The sequence below is a fragment of the Apium graveolens genome, chromosome 3 (assembly GCF_009905375.1).
Source record: "Apium graveolens cultivar Ventura chromosome 3, ASM990537v1, whole genome shotgun sequence".
NCBI lineage: Eukaryota > Viridiplantae > Streptophyta > Magnoliopsida > Apiales > Apiaceae > Apium > Apium graveolens.
Genome location: NC_133649.1, coordinates 75,447,787 through 75,464,939, shown reverse-complemented (window position 1 = coordinate 75,464,939; position 17,153 = coordinate 75,447,787). Strand labels below are relative to the sequence as shown.

At 34.4% G+C, this 17,153-nt stretch overlaps 1 protein-coding gene across 1 annotated transcript; it reads right to left on the bottom strand.

Annotated features, from left to right (window-relative positions):
- Positions 1–1,387: 1,387 nt before the first annotated feature.
- Positions 1,388–3,890, bottom strand: LOC141712457 (small ribosomal subunit protein uS13c). Its single transcript, XM_074515403.1, has 3 exons — positions 3,687–3,890; positions 3,009–3,233; positions 1,388–1,671 (listed from the first exon to the last, which is right to left on the bottom strand). Exons 1-3 carry the CDS (start codon positions 3,801–3,803, stop codon positions 1,504–1,506), a joined length of 510 nt encoding a protein of 169 aa, XP_074371504.1. The 5' UTR covers positions 3,804–3,890; the 3' UTR covers positions 1,388–1,503.
- Between the last annotated feature and the right edge of the window lie 13,263 nt (positions 3,891–17,153).

The window sequence follows — 17,153 nt, the reverse complement described above, 5'->3', positions numbered from 1 at the left end:
TTAGTCGTCGGGCGGGGACTCAGATTGGGAACTATGGCGACTCGAGTTGGATCTGGTTGGCTGATTTATGTGTGGGCAACAGGGAGCTGAGAGCTAGCTTGGAGTCTAAAAAATGACTAAGGGGCTAGTCAAAACGTGGGCACATGGGGGCTGATTATATATGTGATATATATATATATATGTATATTTGCTGGGATATGCACTAGTGGGATGCTGAGATAACTAATTTGCAGTTGGGGCTCAAGACTTGGTGGGAAATTCGAATTTGGAAGTATTTGAAATCCTGGAACTGCTAGTAACTGCCAGCATTTGGGGCTACTGGGCCTGTTGGGGCTGCTGGGGGCCGGGACCAGGCTCTTATATAATATAGATAGGCATTTCTGAATGTAATCTAAGTAGAATTCTGTACAAGTTCATATTGTATCCTGCACTTGTACTATATGCTAGGCAGTAGGCAAAGTCTGTAAGCATATCTTGGGGTTGTATTCTTATATTGTTGGGCAATAAAAGGTTGAGTATTCAGGCTCGTAAATCTGTTGTGTATTTGCATTTGCTTGGTAATTAGACACACTAGCACACACGATCGGATTTTGGTTGTGCGTGGGTTTCATAGTTATATATATTGTGTTGGGATTGTTGGGGGTTGCGGGGCGACAACCTCTCGAGAAGGCTGACTACTTGGGAGTTGGGGCGATCGAGTAGGCCGCACGAATCAGAAAATTCAGATTTGAAAATCTGAACCCGTGACACCTAGTAAGGCCCGTTTTTATGCAGTTCAAAGTTCAGACAACAGTTGATTAGTTGATTAATTGATTCAGAAAAAAGATCACACTGCTATGCCGGGATCCCGAATTGGTTACCGATTTTTTTCTCAAATGAGGGCTGGCACGTCATTTGGCATATTTTAATTCATTCACGCAAATGTATGTACAAATGTCTCATCTTGCTATTACGAAAGTTACCATTCATCCATATTACACATACGTATTTTGAGAATTATTTTGGGATTAATTTGGGACCTAGCATTTTCCGTACATCAATGGGGAAGAGGAAGGATAATAAACACTGGTCATGAATCCCCGGGAAATTAGAGAAAGATACGGAATAGATAAGAAAAACAAATAATATTTCACCCTAAGAAATTTTTAGCATCGATTTCATCTGCTTGTGTCATCATTTTTACTGAATGTTTTCGGTTCCTTTTATCTTAGGAGAAAATAAATCTTTTGCAAAGGAGATGATACTTCACCATCTTACTTCATTATAAATTTATGAACCACCACCAAAAACATCCAGGACAACCAATGTCGCAAACGAATTGTCATCGTAACATACACACCAGCATATAATTCAGTTACATGACATGGAATAAATTGGAGAGCAGACGGCAGATTCAAATATCATTGATTTTAATATACTCAAGTCTCAAGATAATCCACATCATCAACATACAACTTACAAATTCCGTTCATTCAAAAAGAATACACAGCCCAATTACTCTATTCAACGAGGCGCCTTCTTCTTTCCAGCAATCGCAACCTTCTTTCCTTTCAAGGTTCGGCAATTGTTCTTTGTCCGCTGCCCTCTGCAAGGCAACCCCTGAATATGGCGTATACCACGGTAGCATTGGATCTCCTTCAACCTCCTAATATTTAGTGCATTGAATCTCCTCTACAAGACCAAAGAAACATTTATAGTAATAGAAAGTCAAAAGTGCGCATTAAGAGCAGATTCACAATACTTTTGACTTAATAGAACTGAAATGAAGTAAGCCATAGAAACTTGAATTAGGAATAGAAGTTAAATTAATGGAACAGTCTAGGAAACCAAACTGGCAAGAAAAAACAAAAATCCTTTCTCGAACTGGGGGGGGGGAATTAATTTGTAGACAAGGCCCATTTGCTGCTTAAAGCCTAAAACCGTAGCAGGAAATATTATTCATATAGTAGTGGATCAAGATATGCAACAAGCATAGGCCGTGATAATCTTGTTTTGGAAAAAGTACTGCCTAACTGATATTCGCAAAAATTTGGGACACTACACTTTTGTGCGAGATGTGAGCCCTATTCAACATAACGACTGTAGATCTCCCAAAAGGTTAAACTTAAAACAAAGTTCAAGAAAAGGAGAACTGACCAAAATTAGACGAGGATATATAGATCAGAGACATAGAATGGAAATTCGTTTATTTGTAAATTGTAACAAGCTTTCGAGCGGCTCAATTAAAAGTCAATGACTTACTTGAACAATTGCTCAACAAAACAAGAGTGTTGGTTCCGTCTCATCAGATAGGGATAGGGATAGAAATAGAAATAAGCAAAAGAGACAAATTTGCTAGTTAATGATCAGTTAAAAAAAGGCAGTGAATTATGAATTAGGGGTACCCTATAGTTATTTTAGATTAATACATGACCTATGTACCAGAAAAGAAGCAGATCTATTAGTGAATCACTAGGAAGACAAGAATACATAATTTAATCAAGTTTATTTCATAAATATTTTAATAATAACATCACATAAGGTCATTTCCACGAAAAATTCTCTGTTCTACTTTTTTTTTTATCCTTGAAGAAGACTCTCTGTTCTATTTGTGATAACATACGAAAGTACGGATTTAATTTATATCATCATGTTCCATCAAGGTGCCTCACAATATTTTTTTTAAAGATGCCTTCCAATATATTCAATAACACCTATGGAATGAGTGTGTTTGGTTTTAAATGAAACTATATACCGTCTATCCACCATACATAATGCAACCGAAATATGAAAGACATGTTAATCGGGATTTTCACAGATACATCCTCCTCTAGGAGCAGATGTAATGTCTAAGTGCATCTAAGTTCTAACTCTCTCCTACCTGACTTGTAAGGGGGGCAAACACTCCAAGCTTGGTTTGGTTAATGTAAAAAAAAAGATAGGATGGACTGATTAACCATGATCAATTAGATAAATACACACATATATACACATTTTAGTATAGAATACAGAAGGAGAGAAAATATTACAAGGTCTCCTTCAATCATGTACTTGGAAACTTCATCACGGAGTGTAATGAGCTCTTCTTCAGACAAGTCTTTAGTGATTTTGTTCTCCATTTTCAAGTCATTAAGAATTTGTAAAGCTCTAGTACGCCCAATTCCATGAATATACTGCAAAGAATATTGAACCCTTTTGGCATTTGGAATCTCAACTCCTCCCACACGAGCACACCTAATGCTCAATCCACCAATCTGCAACAACAACAAAAACAACAATTAAAACAATTACAAATGTTGTTTTAATACAACTACAAAGCTGCCCCAACTAATTTAAAAAAAATGTATTCTTGGGAATTCTTGAAAATTGTTAAAACAACAATGTAATGTGTAATTTAATAATTACAAAGCAGGCCACTAAATGAAAACGCCATAAAAATGTAATCTTGGAAACTCGTGAAATCTTGAATATGGTTAAAACAACAATGTAATATAATAACCAAGCAACCCACTAAATGAAAACACTTAGAAATTCTTGAAACTGGTAAAAACAATAATGCAGTACAGTTACATAACAATTTACCAAAGACATTAGGAATTCTTAAAACAGGTAAACAACAACAATTTAATACATTGACTTAGCAACCCTTGCAAAAAGGGACATAAAAAGATAAAATTCTTGAAAAAGTTAGAGATAAAGAGGATTACCTTGGGTGGGGTAGAAATGGGGAAAGATAGAGAAGTGGTATTGTGAGTTTTGAAGAGTGAAGTGTTGGAAATGAGTGATAGCGAGGATGCAAGTGGTGTAGCCATGGCTTGAGCCATTCAATTTCTGGGAGAGAATTAGAACAACAGGATAAAAAGAAAGAATCACTGGGTTTCTTTTCTTATCCTCTTGTATCGTCTGTTTTGTTTCAGGGACAGGTAGATGAGATCCGACCCGAACCATGTTCATTTTTCGATTTTAGCTTTCTCTTACTTTTTTTTTGTTATGCTAAATGCAGTAAAATTTTATTTTATACACTAATTGGAATATACATATATGCCCTCTTCATGTATTAAATGTTAGTCTTAACTTTTATTGTGATTACCCTGGTTAGTTGGACTTTGACCAAAGTTTTGGAGCAAGTTCCAAGGTATGAACCTCTTTCTATTATAAGAATACACTTATAGCAAGAAATGATTCAAAATATTAAATTATGATTAATGAGGAATCGGAGAACTAGTGATTAATCAAAAATTAACATATGAAAAGTTGAATTCATTTTAATATTTTAATATCTTTATTTTTTAGTAATTTATAAGTTAATATATATTTATCATATTATATATTTTATGTTATTTAAATTACTTGAAATTCTATTATATATATACATAATAGTTCATTTAAAAATGATAGTGTTTATTACTTTAAATAAATAATTGTAAAGAAATTATCAAAACATATATTGGTTACAAATTTACAAGATAATCTCAATATATTTAATAAATTATGCTTAAAAACATTTCTAAATATATTATATAATTATTTACAACATATATTGTAGAGTTAACATTAAAAACTAAATAGATTAAGGTTGACAATAAGTTAGAAATATGAGTAAAGAATTCAAAATAAAAATTTGAAAAGTGTGCGTTCTAGGTTTTCAGTGCTGCATTAATAAATGAAAAGACATAGGTCTATCTCACCACGATAGCAAGGAGAACATTGTAATTACGTTCTAAGTTTTCAGTGCTCCATTAATAAATGAAAAGACATAGGTCTATCTCACCACGATAGCAGGGACAACATTGTAATTACTTATTACTGCATGGAGTAAAAAATTACTGTATTTAGCAATCATGTTTTTTTTCTCTTTGGCTCGGGGGTCTTTAATTTTTTGATGTACATATTTTCTTAGAACATTTTTTATTTATGTATTTTATTTGTTTAAGTCACACTTAATCGCATTCTTTTAATTATATTATTAATTTTATTGTAAATCATGCATAAAAATGTAACTATCGTATTAACAGAAATTCTGTTTGTAAAAATACGATAAAATTTTATTAATCTACTTGGTGAAATATAATTTATACTAACTTAAGTCCCGTGCTATACCTGAAATTTGTGTATTAATTTCATCAAATAAATTACTGTAATTTTGAAAATTACATTTTAAATAAAATTAGTTTAATTTGCTATAATAATATTTTTCATCTTTCCATAGGAGTCCATTAGTGTATAATTAGTAAATTATTTGTTTATTGTGTACGTATATTTTTCGACTCTTCAATTTTTTTAATATATGTTTTTTATAATTATAATGTCGATAAAGTATATTTTTTTTCTAAATTTTCTTATTTTCCTTCATTGTTTTAATAATTACTTTTTTTAAAAAATATTGGTCTTACTTTCTTCGTCTTATTGTCGGTTAATGTTTGGAGAAGATTTTACCACCACGGAGACTATCATGTTCGATACAATGATGCTTGCATTTGTTTTATGCATGATTAATATATTTAATATTAGATTATGTCTTTTTATTTATTTAGTATTGGGTAATTATGTCTCGTGATATATTTAGTTTAAATTATGTCTTCTTAAGTATCGGGTGTTTGTTTTATAAGGAAAGTGATTTTAAATTTAGTTCTCCTTACCACCTTTGCAACAAATACCTATAATCTTGATAATTGATTTTATTTTTAATCTAATGGTCTTTATGCTTTATATCATCTTATTTATTTTGTATTGGATAATTATGTTTTCTGATGTATTTAGTATTATTGGGTGTTTGTTTCATAACCAAAGTGCTTTTAGTTTAGTTCTTCTTAGCACCTTTGCAACAAATACCATATAATTTTAACCATTGATTTTGTTTTAAATATAACGATCTATATGATTTATGCATAGTACAACCAACAAAATATCTTTCTTATACTATATATTTGATATGATATATTTTGGTAATGTTAATTATGAACAATCTAGTAGTGTTAATTATGAACAGCTCTTTATGCTAAATCTTTTGTGGCCACTTTGACATAATAGAGGACTCATTTAATCCCGGTACTGACGAATTGGGTTGTTAAATATTTGATTATCTATGGTATGACTCATATAAATGCTTTTGGTGAGAATCCTGGGATGTTATGGAAATCTGACCTCGAGGGGAGGTTCATTTCGTTTGAAATAGAGGAAAATTTTGAACTGGGTGAAGTGTTCGATGTCCGTAATTCTGAAGAGCCTAAGGTGCTAGCAGATAATCATGATCAAGATATGGTGGGTGCCTTAGTTTTTGCTGATAACAACCAAATTCTGGAGGATGTGATCCTCCTCAATGTGGTGATTTCTGATAATCATTTTTTATAGTTTATGAACCGCGGGTGAATTATTTCCATCCTCCTCCCAAAAAATCTAAACAAAAATTACAGAAGGGGGGTTGAATGGATTCTTTTTGGATTTTATGAATGATTCTTCTATAAATAAATAACCGTGTTTGATTTGCAATAGTGTGGAATAAGAATATAACAGAAATCAAATCACAAAGCAATTAAATACAAGTATTAAAAAATTTTGTGGTGGATTGAATTTTTCCACCAGAGATATATATTAAGTAGAGAACTTTGTGATACAAATAGTACACAGCTGCTTACAAGTTGAACAACAAGAACTACAGAGAAATTCTTTACAAATTTTGCTTTATCTATTTCTCTAGTTTTTGCTTACTTATTTGGATACAATTCAACTTGTTACACTTGGTTTATATATCACCAAGATACATGATAAAAAGACAAGATAATAAGATAAACTATATCTAGTCTAACTTCATTCTGCTACACTTCTCTTTTCAGCATATTTGAATATCATCTGTTTAGCATGGAAATGAAAATGCTTCTTTGTTCTCTAAATCCTTCAAATAGGCTGTCACATTTCATTTGCATACAACCAACGCATATGACTGTCAAGTCACTATCAACTGCTCTTTTGAATTTGAACATCCGTTGAAACTCAGATTGATCATCCGTTGGAATTTTGTCTGATCACCCGTTGAAACTCTGTTTGATCATCTGTCGAGACTTATGTTGATCATCCGTTGAAGCTTTGTAAATCATCCGTTGAGACTGTCTTCTTGATAGTTAACTCTACTTCATTTACACAAGATTACAATGCATCTAATATTTACAATTAACTATTCTATCTTGCATATCAATCTAGTAGTTAACATGACTTGAACAATCTATAACATCTAGTTCACTAAGCTATCCAAGTATGCATAAATGTGCTACTAGTCTTATTGTTATATAAGCTACTCTTTCAACGGATGTTAAAAATGATCATTCGTCGAAGGCTACAAAATTCACTTAACTAAAATCGACTAAGTGTTTTGTTCAAGTTATCATCAAGTACACAACATATTTCTAACAATCTCCCTCAATTTATGTCTACTAGAATTATAGCCATAAATTAAGAGAAATTTGATGATAACAAAATACTCTATGAATACATAATGAAATATAGTAGATTAAAATTCCAGGCGCTGCAGTTGAAAACTCTCACAAAGAAAGATTTGTAGGGTGTCTTACAGATCATTTTCAAGGTGCTCCTCTAGACTGAGCAAATTTAGATCATTTCCTTGATTGCCTTGACTTCTTTCCCAGCTTCACATCATTCTCTTCAATCTGACATTAGAGTTGTCTGAAAAATTCTGATTCATCCTCACTTATTAGATCCAGCTTTTCTTGCATTAATCTGAGAGTTTCATTGCTAGCAATCTTTAGCTGATCTTCCAATCTGAAGAATCTTCTAATGTTATTTTCATCCATGAACTTCATGACCCTGTATGGCATCAAATACACCCTATTTCCAGTGAAAGGAATAGTCAATACTATTGGGAGTGTATTTGGTCCTCTCCAGCTATTTCTTATCTCCTCAATCTTGTTTGGTACCATTTTCTTGGCTACTATGTTGAATCCAAAGTTTTTCTTGATTGAGGAGAAGACAGTCACTAAAGTTGAATAGCCTTCATTAGGAATTCTATGAAGTGGCCATGTAATTTATTTACCACCCTTGTACCCGAAGACTAGTCTCTCTGGAAGGTGTTTGTAGGCATCAATATATCTGACTTCTTCAAGCTCATCCAGATAGAGATTTATGTCTGGAAATTCTTTGATGTCACATATGAAGAGTTAATCTCCTTTATTGACAGTAGGTTTGGGTTTGGCCACATGCTTGGATTTGAGCTTGGTAGGCTTGACTGTTTTGACTACTCTTTCCTTTGTCTTCCTTTGTTTGGCAAAGATTGGAAGATTTAGATCATGAAGAGGCTAGTTGTCCCAATCTATAGGCTCATCCTTTGGAACAACATGATCACCATGAAAGATAATGTTAGGATCAACCTTGAATTCAGCTTCCTTCACAGTAGGTATGGCTGATTGGCTTGAGGTTGTAGATTGGGCTGGCATGTAGTCTTCCTTGTCTTCATCAAAATTTATCTTCCTCTTTGCATGCATCTTGTAACACCCCCAAATCCGGGGTCAGGGATCCGGGTTATCACGAGTTCCATTTCCCTTAATAACACTCAATCTTTATAAATAACCAATTACTGCGTACGGTGACCCCACAATATACACACACCACAAGTTATAGTCTCAGAGATGAATACCAAAAAAATAACACAAGTCATTTTATTCCACAATTATAAACCATTACACCTTAAAAGGATTTCTGAATAATTTACATATTCCTTGCCATTATTACAATTTATAATATACATAAGTCTGGTACATCAAAAGTTGAAAGCCTAGCCTATTGGTAGTTCCTACCTCAGCTACAACGGTATCAACGCCTACAGGAAACTGCGGAACGTTTCCTATCCGCTCACGAATTGGGAGCTTGGTCCTGTTCATCTTGTCTATCTGTTGTTGTGTGATGAAAGAAGAAAGCAAGGGTGAGCAACAAGCCCACCGGGATAATATGTATAATAATTAACAATATATGAGCATTCTCATAGTACTTATGAAAGTCTTGGTCAAGAAGGATTGAACCAAGTTGATATCTTAACGCGACCAAGTCACAAAATATTCAGTATATATATATACTTATATACTTTTCACAATCTTTGAAATCCTCTGACACATATAATATACACAGAGTTCCAGTTTATAACTGTATAAAAATATCGTTGCAAGGTGATCTCAAATATCTAACCTTGTCTCAAAGTTTTTATGAAAACCTTTGTCATTCATAAGATAATCATTAACTAGATATAAGTTGAAAAGATGAAGTTACAAGATACTCCAATATACTTATATCTTTTTCCGAATACTACTTGAACTACCACCGTTCAAGGTATAAATAGTTCATCCCATAGATGAAGCTACACGACAAAACTTGTATAGAATCAATCTTTGAAATATCATCAAAATAAAATGAAGTTACGAGATACTTAATTTGATGAAAACATCATTTTAAAAACTCGACCCTGCCAACACTCAACAATTGCCCAGCCGTAGCCTTTCTCTCGAAGTGCTCTGGGTAGTGTTGCAAAAATATCCAACTGGATGATGAACTCATTACGGGAGTTTGCCGCGCCAGGAAGACCACTTACGATGATCAGTCGCAGTAGTGCAACCCCACCATTTTCTACATGTAGAGGAGAACCTGTCGGATTTACTTGTCAATCGAACACTGGACTCCTAAGGAATGGACCGTCTTAGCAGAACTTCCGGGCCATTTGGGCCAATAAATAAGGCTGGGCCGGCGCCACTCGACCACTTACGCCAATCCTAGTTCAGATGAAATCCATGACTCTGAAACGTAAAGCTCGTCTCCCCTTTCCCCAAGTAGAAACTTATCAAAACAGCAACCTTGTTGCGAATATAAGAATACATCACAGAGCCGGATTCCTCAGATTTTTGAGCGAGTATTTAAATCCCTTTCGAAGGGAAGATCTTAAATTTAAAAACGAGTTTTGGGATCCGCTCTAACTTTTAAAATCATTTTGAAGACTCGAAAACATTTTTAAGAATGTCTGGAGTAATGCTGATTTAATAAAATAAATCAGTCCCGATATATTAGAAAATATTTGAATATTATTATTTAAATAATATTCCCATAAAGTATAATCTTTATAAAAATAATTGAAGTAGAAGTTTTAAAATTTATACTTGAAATGAATAATAAATAACCAAATATATACTTATACGAAAGTACGATCTTTATTTGAATAATCGAAAATAAGTTTGATTATCGAAACATTATTCTTTAATAAAGTAAAGAATATTACTTAATAAAATAAGCGGAGTCATAAGTCCTCGAATGAATATTCAAAATAATATTCATTAACTAAAATAAACGGAGTCATAAGTCCTTGAATGAATATTCAAAATAATATTCATTAAATAAAATAAAATAAAGTTATCGAATAAACCTTATTCGATTAATAGTTTTGAAAACTATATCTTATATATATATATAAATATTTATATTTATATTATACTCGGGAACATCGACTCCCGGTTTAGAAAAATGTTCACCTTTGGGTCCCCTATACTAAGGGTATACGCAACTACTGCTTATCTCTAGAATAGGTATTATGCAACTTATAAGCATTGAATCAACAATTAAATATCAAGATTACGAAACAGACATGCATATATACCATATCAGCATGCTCCAATATATCGCAAGATTTGCTAATAACATTCATGCACTTATCACAAGATAATGCATATACATATATACATCACAACAACAGTATAACGGGTAGAAAACTTGTCTGAGTGTTCCCGGATAGACTTAAGCATAGATTGGGTCCGATAACCTATGAACAACAACATAAGTCGGAATTAAACCCCGGTCGATTAAGAAACTAGACTTTAACCAATTGAACCCTAACGTTCGCTTATGGTCACTTCTACGCTTAACGAATCACATAAGTCGTTCGAGTACCCTCGACTCCACCATTTTTAATAAATTGACCATTAAGAATTTTAAGGAGATTCTTTCACGAGTACTCTACCAACTGCCTAATACACTTTACATAATTGTTTCATACTCCAATTAGTCATTTAAGGGCCTTAACCAATGTTTCAAAGTAAGGCGAGGGGTAATGATTCGTTCGCGAAACACCGTTACTTAAAACGGTCGTTTCTCCTAAACTGTACATCGGATTCAAGAGAACCACATATCAAAACAAAGCTCGTAACATGAACTATCTAATCATGGGAATGGTCAAAACCTAACAGTGAGTTCACGGGTCCTGATGTTAAGAACAAAAGCAGTCTAAGGTAAATCGGGCATTACGACGGCTATGTTTACGCGATTACCAAAGTTTAACTACTCCAATCATCCACAAATCAACCCATAACCACCAATACAACCAAAATTCATCCAAACCTTAATACATCAGTCCATATCCTCCAGATTTTCCAATTTATTGAACCACAAACATGAACTACTAACTATACTTAAGTTTCATTAACTATAAACAAGATTCAATCATCCAAATCACTACAAACCCAACCAAACTTTAAACACACAAGCATCATGCTTCTCATGAACTATATTAATCAAAACCACTCCTAAATATTCAAAGTAAAACTAGGGTTTGAAGTTTTATACCTTCCTTGAAGCTTTTAATCAATGAAAGATCCTTGGAATGCCCATGGAAGCCTTAATCTATGTTTAAGCTACCTTGACCTTACAAATAAAATCAAGAATCAAAAATTTGTTCTTGAAATTTACTATTCACCCTAAACTAAAATGATTTGTTTGAGATAGAAAGCCTTTGATTCAAGCACTCAAACTACTTGCTCTTCTTAGTTATGAAATATAGGATCCAAAGAAACAAACCTCTTGAATTATGATTGAGTGGAGCTTGGGTTTGGAAATTTTTCTTCTTGTTTTTCTTCAAAAAACCATGAGCTAGGAGATGGAGGGAAGAGAAATGAATGTGTTTGCTTGGTTGCTTCCTTTTTGTTTGTTAATTAACCTTTTACCATGGTAAAAATTGTGTGGCTCACAATCAACCAACCAACCCTTCCCATTTGGTCATGCTTATGTCATCTACTTATGTCATCTTGTTACACTTGTCCTCCTCTTGTTGGTGTGATGACATCATCCTCCACTAACCCCTTTGATTAACTCCTAATTACTTGGCTAATGATCGCTGATCTGTTATACGGTTCGCTTAACTTTCGTTCTCATTTATCGTTTGAGGGATCATACCCGGGATCTTATTACTTGGGTTCCCCTAAATCTTTCTCAATATCTTATATTCCTTTTTATGATCCCCTCTTAAAATCCTTGAATTTAAATCCTTTTTATCCTGTTACCTTATACTCATTTTTTCGGTATCTGGTGGATTTTTGGGAAAAATCAAAGTGTTCGAATTTAGATTCTGACGATTTTTACATATACTTATATACCATATAGAGTACTAATAAGATCTCAGAATAACAATAAAAGAACCCCTACATAGTGTGGCATGAAAAGTTTTCTTATTCAGCATAATCAGCAAAATCACTATTCATAAGGGTTACAAAAAGTCCAAAATTTTTGGGGTTATTACAGTCTCCCCTCCTTAAAAGGATTCCGTCCCGGAATCAAATAGAAAACAAATGGGGGTACTTTTCTAGCATTGCGCTCTCTAGTTCCCAAGTTGATTCCTCCACATTATGATTCTGTCATAGCACACTGACTAGCTTGATCACTTTGTTCCGAAGCACCTGCTCCTTCATATCCATAATCTTTACTGGTTTCTCCACATAAGTCAGATCTGGTTGCATATCCACCTACTCATACTCCACTATGTGTCTGGCATCCCGATGATACTTCCTTAGCATTGACACATGGAACACATTATGAACTTGTTGTAGGTTCGGGGGTAAGGCTAGCTCGTAAGCTAACTTCCCAATCCATCTTAGTATCTCAAAAGGTCCAATGTATCTTGGGCTTAGTTTCCCTTTCTTTCTGAATCTCATTAATCCCTTCCAAGGGAATACCTATAACTACACTAGGTCCCCTACTTCCTATTCTTTGTCCTTTCATGTCAAATCAACATACTTCTTATGTCCATCTTGGGCTACTACCAGCCGTCCTCTGATTAGATCTATTATAGCCCTGGTCCTTTGGACCACTACTGGTCCGAGCATCTAGCGCTCTGCAACTTCATCCTAATATAAGGGAGATCGACATTATCTTCCCTCAAGGATCTCATAAGACGGCATCTCGATAATGCCATATGATCTATTATCGTAACAAAACTCAATCCGCGTTAAGTGATCATTCCAAATTCTTTCAAGTCTATTGCACAGACCTTCATCATAGCTTCTAGCATTATAGCTTTTGCTTCTCAATACCCATTCTTTTCCAGTTCATAATCGTTACTATCTTCCATACAGAATACTATTCTAGATATACGTTTACTCGCTAGAGTTTGATAACTTTTTAATAATTGCGTCAACCTTAGTATCACGAATGCGTTTCCATTCCAAATACCACCATACTGATACTACTTCCTTTCTAGTTGCCTCCATTTTCGAAAGCTTTGTCCTTCATATAGAAGTAAAAGAATTTATTGAGAGATCACTATGATCATGAACACTTGTTACATCACATAGTTAGTATAGAAGGTGGCCAGCCTTTAGTACTTGACAAGCAATTAAACAACAAGTGGTATCCTACTAGGCTTCTATCACATAGATAGATAGTCATTCAGAAATACCTCTCCTTCTGGAAGGGTTGTTCTTCTCAGCTTATACAAAATGAAAAGCAGAGAAAAGAACGAATTTAAGAGAATTATATATAAAAAAATTGCCAGAAAACATTTTGCTTGGAGTCTACCCCTGAACTATAGAGGTTTATCATAGGAGAACAAAACATATATATATATATATCTCAACATCAAGCATTATCGCATCGTATTTCACATATATTTTTGCTATTCCGTCCATCATTCTATGGACCCATGCTCTTGCGCGAGCTCATAAACACTCACTTTTGAAACTCCCTCAACATCGAAACTCGAATAAGGGATTTCATTCTAGACATCATTGTTACTAGAATTCTATGCTTGCACTGCAACCTTCCTCGTATAGTAATACGACTCTCTATTCATAAGAGGGAATAAATATATAATATGTAAATACTCCACTAGGTAGTCTATCAATGATAACTTATACATCACCACGACCCGATTAGTGGTACTCAATCTCAACATCCATTATAATACAACTCTTACGGTTGTAATCGACTCATTACTCGCAGAATCATTGCTGCATTACTATGGTCCATCACTGACCTACTGTAGTCATTCGTTTTCCATAAAGCCTTAATAGCTAACCATACGGAGTCCATACATATCGTATCGAATCCTTCTAAGGAGGTAACATAATCACCATTCATGATTCATGAAGAACACTCCTGATCCTGACGTACATACATGACATGAAGCAGATAAAATTGTGGAAGAGTTTCAATCAAAGCAACGATAGCAGGCTAATACCATTATTAACCATATTTCTTTATTAGGAGATATGAAGCTCAAAGGTTCATTTAGTCCTTTCATAACATGGTCCTGGTTTATCTCAAGATAGGACCTTCTAAGATATGAAGCTCGCTCACAGCGATAACGTGAATTAAATCTTTACCAAACTACTATTATGGTTGAGTATCGCACAATCATCAGAAGGAATGTCAATCTTTCACACCATTATACAACCTTCACGGCTTTAACCATCATCACTGTATTCCTCTGGCACGAGCGCCTATAATTGTCCTCTTACACTTAAAGTGTCGGCCACCTCTTTGGCCTTTCCTGATAGTAAAATTTCCTTACAATCAATGTCATTTTAACCACCTCCAAATAAATTTTCTACCTCATTTCAATCACTGCTTGTATGAAAATGCTCTTCCTTAAGCTTTGGTGAGAAAAAAAAATTATCACTATTTTTCCATAAGTTATTGCCTTGGTCATTAGAGGTTAACATTGTCACGACTGACTCTTGATCATACTTAGGACGTCTCTTATCTTGGGTCCTTCTTGTTTTCACCAATCTTTACCTTCATTGGGTTCAATCTATACTTTCTCATGGTTTAGCATGTGCCCCACTTGGCATTATTATTATTACGTCATATTTTCTTTATCAAAATTTCTATTCTTGAGAACTTTGAATATTACCTTTCTCCTTGTAAAACCTTTAAGGTTATCCTTAAATCTTTCATCATGTACTCCCTAGGTACATGACACATCAAGATACCATTTACTAATACTAGAACCATTGTCTATATAGTTCTGAAAAATTTCTCTACTGATCTTTAAAGATTGTTGTTGCCTTAATCCTTCATTCCGTATTACCCAAACTCATAATGTCCCTATTAAGGGTGAAATGCCAACCTTTATGCATTCCCCTATGGTTCATCTCAAGTTATCGAGGTTCCATCCTTAATTCCAACTTTCAAAAAGGTACTTGCATCCTTCCATAGATAAATCAAGTCATATATCCTTGATAGATTATCTTATTCAATCATTCCCACCTCGATAGTCTTTACCAATTTCACAATAGCATCCTTATTCAAACTGAGGTCAACCCATATGGCCTTCAAAAGATAACAATTCTTACCTGCTTTTCTTTCCTGATTTGGTAATGATAACATGGATGTTCTGGAAGATATTGGTCGTGTTCAACGTGAACTACTTCTTACTAAATCCTCATTTACCCTTGTAGTTTATCTCAACAGTCATCTCAATGTTGGGATATCTTCTATACTTGGTGTCTCCCTTTTTGGGTATCAAGTCACAGGTGTTACATACACTTCACATTCTTGAAGGTCACTTCCTTCATCCCATTTCCTAATTTCTTGCTTTCATGTCTCCTCAGTCTATCCGCGTCTTATTATTTATCCTTCGAACTATCTCAAGGTTTCCTCGAATCCTCCCAACTTACAGGGGATAAAATATATGTATCTTTTATGCCTTCAACCATCAACTTTAACTTATGGTGAATCACCCTCATCCTGACGAATACATACTTTTCTATTTCTATTGTTACGAGTCTTTAGGGTTTCCTCATACCCAACTCCCTTATCATTCCTCAAACTCTATTGTCTTTATTTTCCTTTCCACTTTAGTTTCTTTTTATTTTCTTTTCTATTACAATCATTTCATGAACCCACTACTCATTGACTTCAAACATCACGTCGTTCTGGGATTCTTGTCATCAGAACGAATCTTGACAACTTTTACAACTTAGCTTCATAATTCATCATACTCGTCTGCCTTTGTTCTGGCTCTAAAGCTTTTACACTATCTCCATAACCTTGGGAATTACTTTCCCGAAAACAATTGACTGAACTTTAATCAGTTTATTCTAACCTCTGGCTCCGTGCTTTTCTTGGTCTTTCACCAGCGGGTGGCCTCTCTCTTAGGAGGGTAAGTGACAAAAACAGTCTTTTATGATTCGTCCATCATTTAGAATCTCAAATGATTCCTATATATTCCTTTAGCCAGGCTCTTGCCTCGACTGGGTCAACCTATTCCTTGGAACTCTGAGAGTTTAGCGACTTAAAGGCCATGAAAGAATTTTCCACTGCATTGTTTCCTCAGGGTGGTGGTTGGGGGTAAAAGTATAAGTTTTGTTTAGGCAGGTCCATGATTTTCCCCATAGGAGTACCGTCCTGGGTCTCCTTATCTTGCTCAACTTCAGTTTTCTCAGTATGAAATGTTTCATCCTTCTCCCACAATCAGGGTTATCTTATACGTTAAAATCCTTGTTTTTCATTTCATTATATTATGGGTTCTTTCTTTCTTGATGGCGACCTCCCTGACTATCACATTCAGGGTTTACCCTAAATCTTATTCCTCGAACTATGGCTTTCATCTAAGATCTCGTCCTTAAGCTCTTGAAAGTTTGGAACCCAAATTCTGTAGGAATACCTCATTATTCCCTTATCATCTTTCTCGGTATTAATCTCTTCTCTATTTATTGGCTCTCTACCTTCATTCATCACTTTTTCTTGGCACAATATGATTTTTTTTTCCAATAATTCAGGCTGCATTACAATCTCAAACAGCTTTTCGGTACCGGCTCCGGTTACCTTCACTTCTATTTCCATTTTCTCGAAATCTCTTATCAACTCTCCCAAAGACATTATCATCTTGAGTCTCTCCTTTCTACTAAGGAATTAGCCAC

What these genes read in the sequence shown, in the direction of transcription:
- LOC141712457 (XM_074515403.1), bottom strand. Translation starts at nt 3,803, where the DNA reads ATGGCTCAAGCCATGGCTACACCACTTGCATCCTCGCTATCACTCATT. An exon ending in CCATTTCTACCCCACCCAAG is followed by an intron (nt 3,234 to 3,686) that starts GTAATCCTCTTT and finishes TTGTTGTTGCAG; the next exon opens with ATTGGTGGATTGAGCATTAG. An exon ending in ACATGATTGAAGGAGACCTT is followed by an intron (nt 1,672 to 3,008) that starts GTAATATTTTCT and finishes TTGGTCTTGTAG; the next exon opens with AGGAGATTCAATGCACTAAA.